A 15,131-nucleotide genomic window follows, 5' to 3' on the forward strand; every position below is an offset into this window, starting at 1 on the left:
AAGCCTCAGTAAATTCAAAAAGATCGAAATTCTACCAACCAACTTCTCAGACCACAAAGGTATAAAACTAGAAATAAATTGTACAAAGAAAGCAAAAAGGCTCACAAACACATGGAGGCCTAACAACATGCTCCTAAATAATCAATGGATCAACGACCAAATCAAAATAGAGATCAAGCAATATATGGAAACAAATGACAACAACAACACAAAGCCCCAACTTCTGTGGAATGCAGCGAAAGCAGTCTTAAGAGGAAAATATATAGCAATCCAGGCATATTTAAAGAAGGAAGAACAATCCCAAATGAATAGTTGAAAGACACAATTATCGAAATTGGAAAAACAAGAATAAGGCCTAAAGTCAGCAAAAAGAGGGACATAATAAAGATCAGAGAAGAAATAAATTGAGAAGAATAAAACAAAAGCAAAAATCAATGAAACCAAGAGCTGGTTCTTTGAGAAAATAAACAAAATAGATAAGCCTCTAGCCAGACTTATTAAGAGAAAAAGACAGTCAACATACATCAACAGAATCAGAAACGAGAAAGGAAAAATCACGACGGACCCTACAGAAATACAAAGAATTATTAGAGAGTACTATGAAAACCTATATGCTAAGAAGCTGGGAAATCTAGGATAAATGGACAACTTCCTAGAAAAATACAACCTTCCAAGACTGACCCAGAAAGAAACAGAAAATCTAAACAGACCAATTACCAGCAACAAAATTGAAGCAGTAATCAAAGAACTACCCAAGAAAAAAACCCTCGGGCCAGACGTATTTACCTCAGAATTTTATCAGACATACAGAGAAGACATAATACCCATTCTCCTTAAAGTTTTCCAAAAAATAGAAGAGGGGGGAATACACCCAAATTCATTCTATGAAGCCAACATCACCCTAATACCAAAACCAGGCAAAGACCCCACCAAAAAAGAAAACTACAGACCAATAACCCTGATGTATGTAGATGCAAAAATACTCAACAAAATATTAGCAAACCAAATTCAAAAATACATCAAAAGGATCATACACCATGACCAAGTGGGAATCATCCCATGGATGCAAGGATGGTACAACATCCGAAAATCCATCAACATCATCCACCACATCAACAAAAAGAAAGACAAAAACCACATGATCATCTCCATAGATGCTGAAAAAGCATTCGACAAAATTCAACATCCATTCATGATAAAAACTCTCAACAAAATGGGTATAATAGAGGGCAAGTACCTCATAAAAAACCCATAGCCAACATCATACTGAACAGCGAGAAACTGAAAGCTTTTCCTCTGCGATCGGGAACAAGACAGGGATGCCCACTCTCCCCACTGTTATTCAACATAGTACTAGAGGTTCTAGCCATGGCAATTAGACAAAACAAAGAAATACAAGGAATCCAGATTGGTAAAGAAGAAGTTAAACTGTCACTATTTGCAGATGACATGATATTGTACATAAAAACCCTAAAGACTCCACTCCAAAACTACTAGAGCTAATATCGGAATTCAGCAAAGTTGCAGGATACAAAATTAACACACAGAAATCTGTGGCTTTCCTATACACTAACAATGAACTAATAGAAAGAGAAATCAGGAAAACAGTTCCATTCACAACAGCATCAAAAAGAATAAAATACCTAGGAATAAACCTAACCAAAGAAGTGAAAGACCTATACCCTGAAAACTATAAGACACTCTTAAGAGAAATTAAAGAGGTCACTAATAAATGGAAACTCATCCCATGCTCCTGGCTAGGAAGAATTAATATTGTCAAAATGGTCATCCTGCCCAAAACAATATACAGATTTGATGCAATCCCTATCATATTACCAACAGCATTCTTCAATGAACTGGAACAAATAGTTCAAAAATTCATATGGAAACACCAAAGACCCTGAATAGTGAAAGCAATCCTGAGAAGGAAGAATAAAGTAGGGGAGATCTCACTCCCCAACTTCAAGCTCTACTACAAAGCCACAGTAATCAAGACAATTTGGTACTGGCACAAGAACAGAGCCACAGACGAATGGAACAGAATAGAGACTCCAAACATTAACCCAAATATATATGGTCAACTAATATTCGATAAAGGGGCCATGGACATACAATGGGAAAATGACAGTCTCTTCAACAGATGGTGCTGGCAAAACTGGACAGCTACATGTAAGAGAGTGAAACTGGATCACTGTCTAACCCCATACACAAAAGCAAATTCGAAATGGATCAAAGACTTGAATGTAAGTCATGAAACCATAAAACTCTTAGAAAAAAACATAGGCAAAAATCTCTTAGACATAAACATGAGTGACCTCTTCTTGAACATATCTCCCTGGGCAAGGGAAACTATGGCAAAAATGAACAAGTGGGACTATATCAAGCTGAAAAGCTTCTGTACAGCAAAGGACACCATGAATAGAACAAAAAGGTATCCTACAGTATGGGAGAATATATTCATAAATGACAGATCCAGTAAAGGGTTGACATCCAAAATATATAAAGAGCTCACACACCTCAACAAACAAAAAGCAATAATCCAATTAAAGAATGGGCAGAGGAGCTGAATAGACAGTTCTCTGAAGAAGAAATTCAGATGGCCAACAGACACATAAAAAGATGCTTCACATCACTTGTCATCAGAGAAATGCAAATTAAAACCACAATGAGATATCACCTCACACCAGTAAGGATGGCTACCATCCAAAAGACAAACAACAACAAATGTTGGCAAGGTTGTGGAGAAAGGGGAACCCTCCTACACTGCTGGTGGGGATGTAAATTAGTTCAACCATTGTGGGAAGCAGTATGGAGGTTCCTCAAAATGCTCAAAATAAAAGTACCATTTGACCCAGAAATTCCACTTCTAGGAATTTACCCTAAGAATGCAGCACTCCAGTTTGAAAAAGACAGTTGCACCCCTATTTTTATCGCTGCACTATTTACAATAGCCAAGATATGAAAGCAACCTAAATGTCCATCAGTAGATGACTGGATAAAGAAGATGTGGTACATATACTCAATGAAATATTACTCAGCCATAAGAAAAAAACATATCCTACCATTTGCAACAACGTGGATGGAACTAGAGGGTATTATGCTCAGTGAAATAAGCCAGGCGGAGAAAGACAAGTACCAAATGATTTCACTCATAATATGGAGTATAAGAACAAAGGAAAACTGAAGGAACAAAACAGCAGCAGAATCACAGAACCCAAGAATGGACTAATAGTTACCAAAGGGAAAGGGACTGGGGAGGATGGGTAGGAAGGGAGGGATAAGGGCAGGAAATAAACAAAGGGGCATTACGATTAGCATGTATAGCATGTGGGGGGGGAGGGCTTTGCAACACAGAGAAGACAAGTAGTGATTTTACAGCATCTTACTACGTTAATGGACAGTGACTGTGAAGGGGTACGTGGGGCGGACTTGGTGAAGGTGGGAGCCTCGTAAACATAATGTCCTTCATGTAATTGTAGATTAATGATACCAAAATAAAAAAATAAAATATAAAAAATAAAATGTAAGTCTTTGGGGAAAAAAAAACCCGAGTGTGTGTTATAAGTGTTCTCCTGATCACTTTTATGACATCAGTTAGTAAGTTGATGGATTGGTACTTGTGTAATTGTTTCTCCTTGTTTCCTTTTAAAATTATTATTAGTATACTGCCACTAATCAGGGAGATCCTTCTCTGTCTAAAGAGTCATTAAAAGATGACTGCTGTAGTATGTGAGGTTGGTCGCATTGTTTATGCAGCAGAAGTTTGCTTTTAGCCAGAAGGTAGCACTGTCTTGATTTCATCATGGCACTGAAGGGTTACAGGCGAATGACTTGGCATTCTGATGGTGTTCTGAAATGATTTACTATAGCTCACTAATATTCCTTCGAATTTCAGTTAGGCTTAAAGAAATACAAGCCTCCAAAAGTGAAGGGTGCATGTTCATGAAGTATTAAATCTGTACGTCTCATGAAAAAGTTTACAGTCAGCTTTGGAGTTTTTAGCAGAGTTAGAGAAGTTGGTGCTTGCACAAGATCTCTGTAAAACCAAATGATGCTTTCTGTGAGTGATGGTGGGGAAGAGGGGAACAGGATGTAAGTCTGTAGTTCTGGGATATCCAATACATACATACTTTCTCTCCTGGAATGGGAACAAGTTGTCATTCCTTTCCTGTAGCCTCACAGTGGCTATTACATCAGGGTGATAGGTAATGATAATTTATAGATAAAATTCATGATGAAAAGTATTACTATTTAAATAACAGATGCAACAGGTTTTTAATAAGTATAAAGTTTACCCATAAGATATAATTACCTCATGTTCTTCAGTTTTGTGCTCCATTACTTACAAATGGATAATAAGGCACTGTTGGTACTCCTAACAAAAAAATACAACTGGAGGAATATGACTAAAATCTTACACAGGCCAGTGCACACTGCCCACTTTAGTAGCAATATATGCATTTCAATGATACTGTCATTCTAAAAACATTTTGGAACACCCCTTTTTAAATTGCTTTCAGAGTCTCAAAATGCTGAATCGTGGAAGATCTTATCAAGGTAGGTTAAGTTTTGGGAAATAGCCAGAAGTCACTCAGAGCAATATCTGGTGAATCAGGAAAGATGAGTCATTATCTGTTTTTATACTACTGAAGAGTTGTGACCACATGGTAATGATGCTAATTTTTATTCTGGATAGCACCTAAGTTTAATTTAAAGATCTTTCAGAAAAAAAAGAGGAGTACTAATAAACTGCTGGATGGTGGCATATCTGTAGCCTTCAGAGGTGATTAATATAAAAGATAACATTCATGTTAAATAGAGTAGATAGAGCATCAGTGTGACCAAGCAGTTTTACACTAGTACTTGGAAGAAGGGAATACACTAGGGAAGATACAGTAGGCTGGTCTGATTTGGACCCAGTGTAGGGTACAGTCTGAGGGTGGAGGATCCAATACTTTTTACCTTAAGACCATTCCCTATACCCCAAAGGTTCTTGTGTCCCATGTTAGTCTTATTTTGGTTAATTGTGGAATATGAATTAGATTCATACTGTTTATACAAGTACACTGAAAGATGGACCTCAGTTGGATGGGTCTTGGGGAATGGGGAAATGGTTTGGGAAATAAAAAAGAGGTATATGTAGATTGAAGAAAGCAAAAGACAAACATTTAATAGTTGTGATTAACAGGACACACATTCGCACACACCCAGTGAGGCAGCCTCCCAGGGGGTTCTGAGCAGGGCAGAGGATTCCCACTTGTTTTGGCTTTCTCTTATTGGAAGTGCTGTCCAGAATTTTTGACCCAGTGTAAGCAATCAATCTTCTGATCCTTAATTGGGCTGTTCAGCTTTACTTTCTTGATGATCAAACAGATACACTTTGATGGCTGCAGTCAGATTAACTCTTAGTATTATCTCTCTGGTCTCAGCATATTGGACATTAGTGTAAGAAGTGTTATTAGGCTTTGTAGGTTGTTTAGTCCCAAACTTCTTAAATTGGGATGTGCACACTGAGGATATTCTAGGCCATACAGTGAATGTGACACACTAACCCTTGAAATTAGTATAAGAAAACTTTGACCAGTTAGTCATTTTTATATTAAAAGATGGATGCTATCAGAATAGAATGCAAAATGTGTTGAATTTTAAGGTAAAATATGTCTTTAAGAAAGCTGTCTTTGGGAGAGTCACCATGAGCTCTGGGCCTCAGGAGACCCCGTTTTTCTCCTCTGTTCCTAGAAAGACCTCTGCATTTATTATACATTCTTTCACAGAGCAAATCAGTCACTAGCCATCCTGTTGAGAGTTTAGGGGATTGTGTGAGGATATAATAAAACACTGAAACTAGAGTAAACTAGATAGCCTTTATTTAGTAAGCAGTTAAACTACAGTTTGAAAAACATCAAAGTGGTCAATTGAGGAATTTTCTCTTGGTTTTGAGGAAAACATCAGTCCTTTTGGATTTTTTTCATAGGTAGCACTGAGTTATAAGTAATTCCAGATATGGGAAGAAAAACAATATGAGTCAGTGTAGATGGTGAGAGAGCCATTTGGCTCAAGGAACTCTGTTTCATGTAGGTTGCAGTCCTTTTGTGTTTGGGTCTCTTTGTCAATGAGTGGCCTTAAAAATGCAGAAATAAATGAGTCAATTCCTTAGCTATAGAATAATTATGGTGAAGATTGTGAATTTTTAGTAACTGAAGCATTAAGAAATGTTTTCATCATGATTCTTTACTAGTTAAAACTTTTTAGTTTTCTCACCTCTTCATTGGTTGAGTAGAAATATGTTGCTATTCAATAGAATCACCACTGGAGGGAATAGATGATTTTCATGCTTTGTGTTAAAATCAGGATAATTTGTGGCGTAAAGGTATTATATTGAACCCAACTTCAGCTAAGCAAATTTCAGGTTAGGAAGTTTTAAATAACTCTTCTTTACAAACCATTTATACCTGGGCTCATATACTTATGGGATTAGTGGGGTGGTGGGGGAGGAGAAGGAAGGTGTATATTTTACTAACGTCATTATCAGCTGTGGAATCTGAACAAAATTCTCCTGACAAGCATTTTAGCTTTGTTTCCCCTAAACTAGCCTCTTTTCTTGAAAGATTTAAGTCTTGGAAAAAAGACTTAATGATTTCCACCCATTTTCATTTTTTTGGTGCTACGCAAAAGTAAAAAGTAGTTTTTCTCAATATTCAACAATTCTTATATGTCTGCAGAGAAAAAAATTTGACAATACAGCAGCATTTTACTTTGAAAAATCATATGTACGATAAAGAATTTTTGGTTGCGATTTTAACTTTTATTGACTAAGTCCACAAAGTACCATCACTCAAGTGATGGGCTGGAGCCAGAATGTGGAGTAGCAGGTTGGAGGGTCAGGAGATCACAGGTTATGGAGGGAGGAAGGTGCTCTAGGTATGTTTCTCTTGGCAAAACAGATGTTTCAAAGATAAGCTCACCCTCTGTGTGGGCCCATGGTGGTTCTCCCTTGCAGTCAGAACGTTCTGTGAGTCATCGATCGAAGCTGTGAAACAATACTAAGACTAGCTGGAAAGAGAAGAACCTGGCCTGGGGCCTGCTTGTTGCAAAAGGGGCCTTTGAGGTGAAGGGTGCTGGAACAAAGTTCATACCTGCCATCCTGTGGATCTCACCTCTCTTCTCTTGTTAGGCATTTCTTTCTCCCTCTTTCCTGTCCATTTCCAGCCCCCTACTCCTAGCACTTTCTCTCATGGTCTCAACCTGACATCATGGGAAAAAAAACAAAAAACACCAAACCAGAAATCATGTGCCTACAGAGGGTGACCTCTGGCTAATTGCCTGGCCTCTCTCTGGGCCTCAGTTTCCTCACATTTAAAAGGGATGAAGTTCTTCTCCTTTTTTCTATCTTCATCCCTTTATACACCCTCCTGCATAGTTTTCCCCTTCTGTCCTACTACCTGCATATTTCCTCTTCTCTTCCCATTTTTATTTCCTTTTCTTCCCCCTTCCTCATCTTACGTAGTTCCTCCTTAATCTCTCTCCAACTTGCTTTCCCTTCTTCTGACCGCTCGTTTCTTTTTCCATTTTTTTCCCACTGGCAGCGCTGCAGTATCAGTCTTCCTGTCGTCTACTGCCAGGAACCTGGAACTGCAGTAGGACATGGAGAAAGAGGTTTAAATTTTTATACATTGCGTAATACTTAGATCAAGAAATGTCACTTGTGAAGGAGGAGATCTGTGTACGTGACATATATTAGATTATAAGCGCCTATGGGCACTTGGTGAACTCCAGGCTCACATTAATATCTGGTAGGCTGGGCAACAAGCACTGTACTATATTGAATGTAAGATAAAATTTTCCATTTTGGTTTTGGTGAACTTTGTTTTTAATTCTGCCATTTGACATTTTTATTGTATATCAGGTGGTATATTTCTGTAATAAGCATTACCAACTGCTATTACTTGGTCAAACACTTGGAAATTTTGTTTTTTTGTGATGTTTAGAGGTAGAGAAAAAGGTTTAATAAAGTGAACATCAATAAATATATGAAGATCAGCTAGTATATTGTTGATGAATTAACTACTTTTATGGGATTATTGTATTTGGACTTTGGAGTGATATCCATCCTTGAATCATCCTGTCACCTTCAGAGGTTCATTAATAGAACTTTGACTGAATGTCTTTCCCTCCTTGCTGTCAAGATTGTCTCAGGGCCTAAAGTAGTCTGTCGGATGGAAATACAATGGAGCCATGTATGTAATTTTGAATTTAATAGTAACATTAAAAAGTAAAAAGAAAACAGGTGAAATAATTTTAAGAATATATCTTATTTAACTTAATATATCCAAAATATTACTTCAGCATGTAATGTATATATAAAAAATTGAGATTATTTCACATTCTGCTTTCACTCTAAGTGTGTTATTTCACTCCCACAACATATTTCTGTTGCTACTAGCTGCATTGCAAGTATAGTCACATATGGCCAATGGTTATTGTAAATGAACAGCACAGTCCTATGGTTTGAATCAAATAGTGTATTCTAATTAAAAACTGTATTTTGTCCATGTGTGTTGTGTGTTTAAATTTTTAGAAAAATGCACTTGGAGTTAACTATATGATGGCTTACTGAGAGCTGAAAAGGAAATACCATGAATGTTTTGAGTTTTACAATGTCCTACTGTCACACTCCTGAAGTTAAATTTTTTGTTATGTAATTACACATTAATATTACAATGTTAATATTTAGTAGTATGAGAGTAGTTTATAATTTGCCCATGATTTACAGTGCTGAACATGCTATCTCCCATCCAGAATTGTGAAAGTATACCGGGTCATAGCAATATGACAAAATTAAAAGTCTTTAGTAGTTGAGTTCTCTAAAGTTCTATATAGCTTGGCTGTCTTTGGGCAGCTCATTGATGCTTAGAAAATATATGTAAACTACTTTGCCTTACATGATTAATTTATATAAGATGATTTTCCTATTTGTATAGTTGTTTTTATTTCTAAAAATGAAGATGTGATTGATTTGGAGAATCATTAACTCAATCCCTGTCCCGTGTGATGGGTGCTGCAGTGGCCATCATGTGATTGGGCAGGGCTTGGTACCTATCAGGGTAAACATGCGGCACAGCCTGGCCCATGCCCCTCCTTATCTTCTGTGGAGAGGGGGGGTTGGGGCACTTTGAGCAAATCTTATTGGTAAAGTTATGTGTGTGTTGTTGGTTTTTTTAAAAGAACCATTTCCTTTCAGTTTTAACCATATACTGTGTCTGCAAACAGTTTGCGTTCAGTTTGTCAGCACAGCATCGTTACATTTTGATCATTTAGTGGTGTGCTTTCATCTCTGAAAAAAGACATGCTTCATCAGATAGTTTAATTTTGAGATGTTTTACTTAGAAGATGATAGTGAAGATGAGGAGGAGAAAGTTCATGAAGGCTCATTAAGTAAAACTGAAGGAGTTTACCATGGAAAGGCCCCTGCTGGTATTCTGGTGAGTGACATCCACCCGTGTCCAGTCCCTTGCCTGCTTGCTCAATCTGGACAGTACTGGAGAAATGGGGAAGACTCCTAGCAAAAGAAAATGGCTGATGCCTTTTCTTTGGAAAAAATAGTGATGTGATGGATTTTATAAGCTTTTAAATGTATATTCAGCAGAAATCTTTGTATACCTGTTCTCCCTCATTCACACTATACCATCTTTCTACCTTTTTCTATTTTTGATTTAACAAATAATAACTTTCTGTCTAGGAAAAAAAAATGAAATTGCTGCTTTAATAATTTCTTTAAAACTAGGGTCCACACTAAAGAAGTGTATCTGGTTTCACATTCACTTTGCATCTAAGTGCAGTAGTTGAGGAATAAGAAACATTTAAAAGTTTTGTTGTTCTAGCCAAAATTTTTAAAAACTAAAACTGATATTTTGAAACTGGCATTTCATTCTGATACATGATAGAGAAGAGTAACTGCAATCTTTTCTCTCCTATGAGGGAAAACAAGAATTTTTATAACTTGAAATATGTGGGGAAATTGCAAATTGTTGAATTTTTTTATCTATAGAGTTTCATCTCTTACAAGGTATAAAGTAAAACAAGTCCTATGAAAGTGTAAGTTCTGGAAGTCTGCATTAAGGAAACAAAATCAGATGAATTAAGGACAATATAATGTAACTCCTACCTGTGGATCCTTTTGCTTTAAAAGAAGATGAGTGCATTGAGGTAAAAGTATTTTTTAGCAAATTGTGTATATTTTTATGAAAACAAGTGTAAAATAAGTAACAAAAATTCGATTTCTAAAATCTGTGGCTCATAATCAGGTTGATTTTTAAAGTCTAAAAATTTTTTGTCATCTTTAAAAATGTTATCCCATTTTTGTTTTTGCTTTGAACCTGTTGGTAAAGTATACTTGTTCGGGGTTCTAAAGAACTGATGGAACTAGATAGACATTGTTTGTGTGAATGGAAATCAAGTGCTGTGGACAGAGGCAGTTACTTTTGAAATTTCCATTTTAGTAATACAGAATTATATGTTTATAGAGTTCCTGCACATTGTTGTAAAGATCCGAAGGGAGAATAGTGAACATAGCTGACTCTTGATGAAATATTTTGAAGTTCCTTTAGGTGAGTAGCCCTAACACACAGACCACCCATCACCAGAAGATGTTTTTACACTTCCTGCTGCTGGCAGTTTCTAGAGGGAGGTCAGAAGGTGTGTGATCAGGCTGCATTTTATTAAGTTACCTTTTATGTTGATGTTAGAACTTGGAAGTCCCACTAGTCACCTCCTTGCCCCAAGAAAAACTTGGATTTTCTGAATGGCTAGTGTTGGGATTTGGTATCTGCTTAGTGAGCTGTACTGATTATATGGGAGTTAGACTTTATGACCTACATGTGTGTGTGTGGTGAGAGGGCTGGAAAGAAAGTCGTGGTTTTTCAGGGTCCAGGCCGTCAGTGACCCGGACACTCCTTCCTACTCATATGTTGTCTGGGCACACCTCTTGTGGGAAGGTGACTGTCTCCATCTTAAGAGGTGATTTCATGGGCTTGGGATGAAATGTGTAAATCTCATAATTTAAAAAACTATAGCAAGACTTTTGTGCTTCATTAGAAATTGGGTTTTTTTTTAAAGCTCAGTTTCCATACTTTTTCGAACAAGTAAAGATAGTTCTTTTATCTGGTGAGGAAAAGGCCATATTATTTAGTATTTAAATACCCTGAAGTTCCAAGATAATCTCCTGACCTTATTTTCACCCATTTACTTCAAATGACCTTGATTGTAAGTTAGGGCAGAATGTGCTATAGGAGTTCTTCGTCAAATTTGTAATCATAGTAAGTGCTTCTATAATCAAGTTTTTCTGCAGTTGAGAGCTGGAAGGGACTCTCGAGAGCATCTGACCATTCTTATTAAAGGGAAAAACACCCTCTCCTGTACAGAGTTATGAGACATGGGCAGATGTGAGACTTGATCTTGTCACATCCTCACCAACTCCAAAGGACTCCAGGAAGCCATGAAGCAGTGCTTTTCCGTCCTTGTCCCTCTGCACTCTATCAGAGCACCTGGGCACCTGTGTGGTTGAGTCCAAAAAGATCACTTTCTTCGGAGAGAAATTTGTTTATTTTTATTTACAGCAAGATTTACTAACATAAACAGTAGTAGAAGACAGCAAGTCACCCTGTAGACGGGGTGTGTGGCTTGGAGCAGAGAGCTTCAATACTGAGTTAGGAAACCCTCAGCAGGGGGCAGAGAAGCCTCCCTCCGCCCGCCCTGCACATTTGTCATTACTCCCTGTTGTCAGAAATCCTAAAACAGCACTAGCTGAATGGGTCCAAAACCAAACATTCCTCCAGTCTAGCATGGACAGTGTTCATAAAACAAATTAAATTTAGTTGCATAGAATTTCATTTCCTCAGAAATGTGGTGTTATTTAGTTATTTAATTAGGTGGTTTGGGAGAGTAAATTCTCGAATCTTCCTGTTTTCACAACTTGGTGTCTTTTAATCCTGGTGCTCCAGATGACCTCAGGAGTTACAGGGAGAGCAGTATAGAGGCTGTGGCCAGAAATGTGTCTAGGCTGTTTGAAAAATATCCATTTTTATATTTATGCCCCCATCTGTTTTCAGAAAGTAAGGACTGAGAGATGGCTTACAGTTAAAATCTGTGCATCCATACAATGGCTCCACAGTACAGTAGAATGCATGATCAAACCATTAACTTAAGGAAAACAAAATTCTCTTCATTCAGCAAATATTTATTGTGCCACACTGAGACTGCTAAATAAATAGAGAAGTTTTTATTTGCATTATGTCTGAATTGTTTGCTGCTCTGAGTTTGTGAGTAACACAACTGGACAGATTTCCAGTAAATGGCTATATGAATACTACCTCTTTTAGTTTGCCCACATGCTTTGTCCTGATTACATACTCCCAGTTAGCTGAGCTTTTTGATCCAGCTGATTCAGATAAGCCCAATATTACACATCTGGTAAGGTGCTGGTAGGTCAAATTTATGCATAGGGAAAACAAAATACAGCCCTGTGACTGTTCTTAGATGTCTCAAAAAGTCAGATGTTGGTATAGTCTAGAGGAATTGGATGCAACTCTGAAAGGATCAAAATAAAAGTCTTACCTCCTGGAAAAACACCTTTTTATATAATTTATGCTTTACATCTTAAGTATTAAATATTCAAAACTAACCTAGTTTTGTTGAAAAAATTATAGGCACTAATTCTAGAGTAGGTAATTTGTGTGTTTATGCATTTATCTAATTGAACATAAGGGAAATAATTTTAATTTTTTACTCTTTTGCTGTTCTAGAATAATATTATTTTTGTCTCTTTGAAGCCTGTTGCCCAATCTAGTATCATTGTCTAAGCTCTCTTACTTTGCTTAAGACAGGTCAGAAGAGTTTTTTTCCCTGGGTGGAAATGACAATCTGCTCCTCTTAGGTTATTACAGTATTGTGTTAAGTCTGTGATGAAATCGTGTTTAGAACTTTGTGTGCCCTTGGTATGCCATCTTAACTTTAGTCTGTCTATGTAGAAAAGACCTTCATCAGAAGTTTGCCTGAAGTGAATCCCAGGAGAACCTGAAGGGAGAGCTGCGTAATCTCTAGAAAGTTAGTGCATTCTCTGAGGCTTCTGTGAACTCCAATTGAACTGCAAATAGCTTATCTCCGGCTAGGTCAAGGGGCAGTAACAGATTATTAAAGTCATTTGTTAGCTTTTAAATTCTAACAAAGCATGAAGCCATAACTGTTATAGACTGATACTCAGTCATAAAATTGAAATTCTTAGAAAGGTAATTAATTCCTTCAGGGGAAGTGAGGCAGAACAGTAGCAGGAAGTACACTCCGTGTGCCCTGAGGTTTTGAAGGAAGACTAGTAATTGATCCACTTGACTGTGGTTATCAGATACAGCCTGATAAGCTCCATTTTGGGGTTTCTTGGGGCTTTAAAAAGTACTTGTGTCTCTAACCTGGGGTGTAAGGGGAGCCTGTCACTGGCTTCCTTCAAGCTCCTCAGTGTTTCTGGTGGAAGCCGAGGATGGTGATTCCTGCCTGACTGATCACTGGAACCTCTGCTGAGCATCTGTATATAATTTACAGATTTCCCAGAGTCAGAAGTGAAGGGGGTAGTGGAGCCCAGGAATTGTTTTGTTTTGTTTTGAAAACTAAGCTGCAGACTTGATGCAGATATTTTCCATTCCGGTCCCTTTTCTGTTTCAGGATCCAGTCCGGAATCTCACTTTGAATTTATTTAACTGTCTTGTCATTGTACTTTCCCAGTCAGTGACAGTTCCTCAGTTCTTCTTGCCTTTCATGACCTTAACACTTTCAGTAAGTACTGGTTTTTGTAGTATTTCCCTCAATTTGAGTTTGTCTCCTAACTAGGTGGAGGTCATGTGTTTTTTAGCAAGAAGACCACAGACATGATTGTGCTCTTGAGTGAATCCTATCAGGGGACCTGATTACTGGTGAAGTGTCCTTAGATTGCTTGGTTAAGGGGTTGCCTGCCAGGTTTCTTTACTGTAAAGTTACTGTTTTCCCTTTTGTAATGAATGTGTATCTTGGGGAAGATACTTTAAGAATATGCAGACATCCTGTTTCTTCTCTTTGTCCTCTATTTTAAACTCCATGCCTGTTATAATTATTTACTGTGATGTTCTAATAGTGATTTCCTACCTCCCTCATTCTTTATTTACTAATTGGCATTCATCTTTAAGAGAAAGCTATCCCTTCTCCCCACTTATTTATTACTATTAATTTATGTCTGTGGACTCAGGTATGTGTTGTTCTGTAGGTTATAATATAATCCAGTCATTGCTCAAATTGTTCTAGCTTTACCGATTGGGCTCTGTTTCACATTGGCTCCTGTGTTCCTCTAATATGCCTTTATTCTTTTGATTTTGAGTACTTTACTACTTTCTGACATTACCAGAAGCTCCAACATTATCCGTATTTTCCTACCCCAAGCCCTGAAACTACTTCTCCAAGGAGCCCTGGCACCTTTTATTGGAGAATGGTATTTACAAACCAAGATCTGGGGTCTAGGTGTGCATGTTGTTTCTAGAATGTCCGTGATTCTAGATGCTTTTAGCAGAGAGGGCTAGGGTACTGGATTTTATTCTACCCCAGGCATAAACACATCTGTATTTTTGTATCTGTTCTTGCAGACTTCTGATTCCAGTCCAATACCACAGGGTTCATTTTAGCCTTTCCTGTAGGAAATTTTATTTTTAGAAGCTTCCCAGGTGTCTATGATTAATCATACCTGAGGAACGATGGCTTTTGGATATTTATCTGTTAGAGACATTGTGAACCCAGAGGCTCTTGTGGCTTTGCTAAGTAGTCCTCACTGATGAACAGTCTCTTCTTCAGTGAATCATTTTCCATAATTGGTTAGTAATCATTCCTCTTACACCGAAAAGAATTTTTGTGTCACTCCTATGTTAACTAAGGGAACTCAGTCTCTTAGGAAAAAAAATCCCCAGTGTTTAGTAGTGGAGTGGAAACTGGTCCAGTTTCACAGCCAGCATTCTTATAAAAATTTGTTGGAGAAATTGAGCACACTTGAGGGAATATTTAGTAGTTTGAATGCACAGGGAAGCTGTATATATATACAACCTGTTGAAATAAATGACAAAAAG

At 37.4% G+C, this 15,131-nt stretch overlaps 1 protein-coding gene across 5 annotated transcripts in view; it reads left to right on the forward strand.

The window, feature by feature from the left end:
* Positions 1-15,131, forward strand: part of LPIN2 (lipin 2) — an 89,003-nt gene that overhangs the window by 14,547 nt on the left and 59,325 nt on the right. The window contains exons 1-3 of one of the 5 annotated variants that reach the window (XM_017668903.3): positions 9,388-9,482; positions 10,067-10,206; positions 10,524-10,607. The exons of 1 other annotated variant lie outside the window; for it this stretch is intronic. Coding sequence is in view for 1 of the 4 variants with exons in the window: in XM_017668901.3 (XP_017524390.1) it covers positions 9,375-9,482 (108 nt within the window). In the remaining 3 variants the exon portion in view is untranslated. Of the gene's footprint in view, positions 1-9,234; positions 9,483-10,048; positions 10,207-10,523; positions 10,608-15,131 lie in introns of those variants that run through there. 3 more of the 5 variants (XM_037018306.2, XM_073212866.1, XM_017668901.3) reach the window with 3 other exon arrangements.

The sequence above is a fragment of the Manis javanica genome, chromosome 9, assembly GCF_040802235.1.
Source record: "Manis javanica isolate MJ-LG chromosome 9, MJ_LKY, whole genome shotgun sequence".
Lineage (NCBI taxonomy): Eukaryota > Metazoa > Chordata > Mammalia > Pholidota > Manidae > Manis > Manis javanica.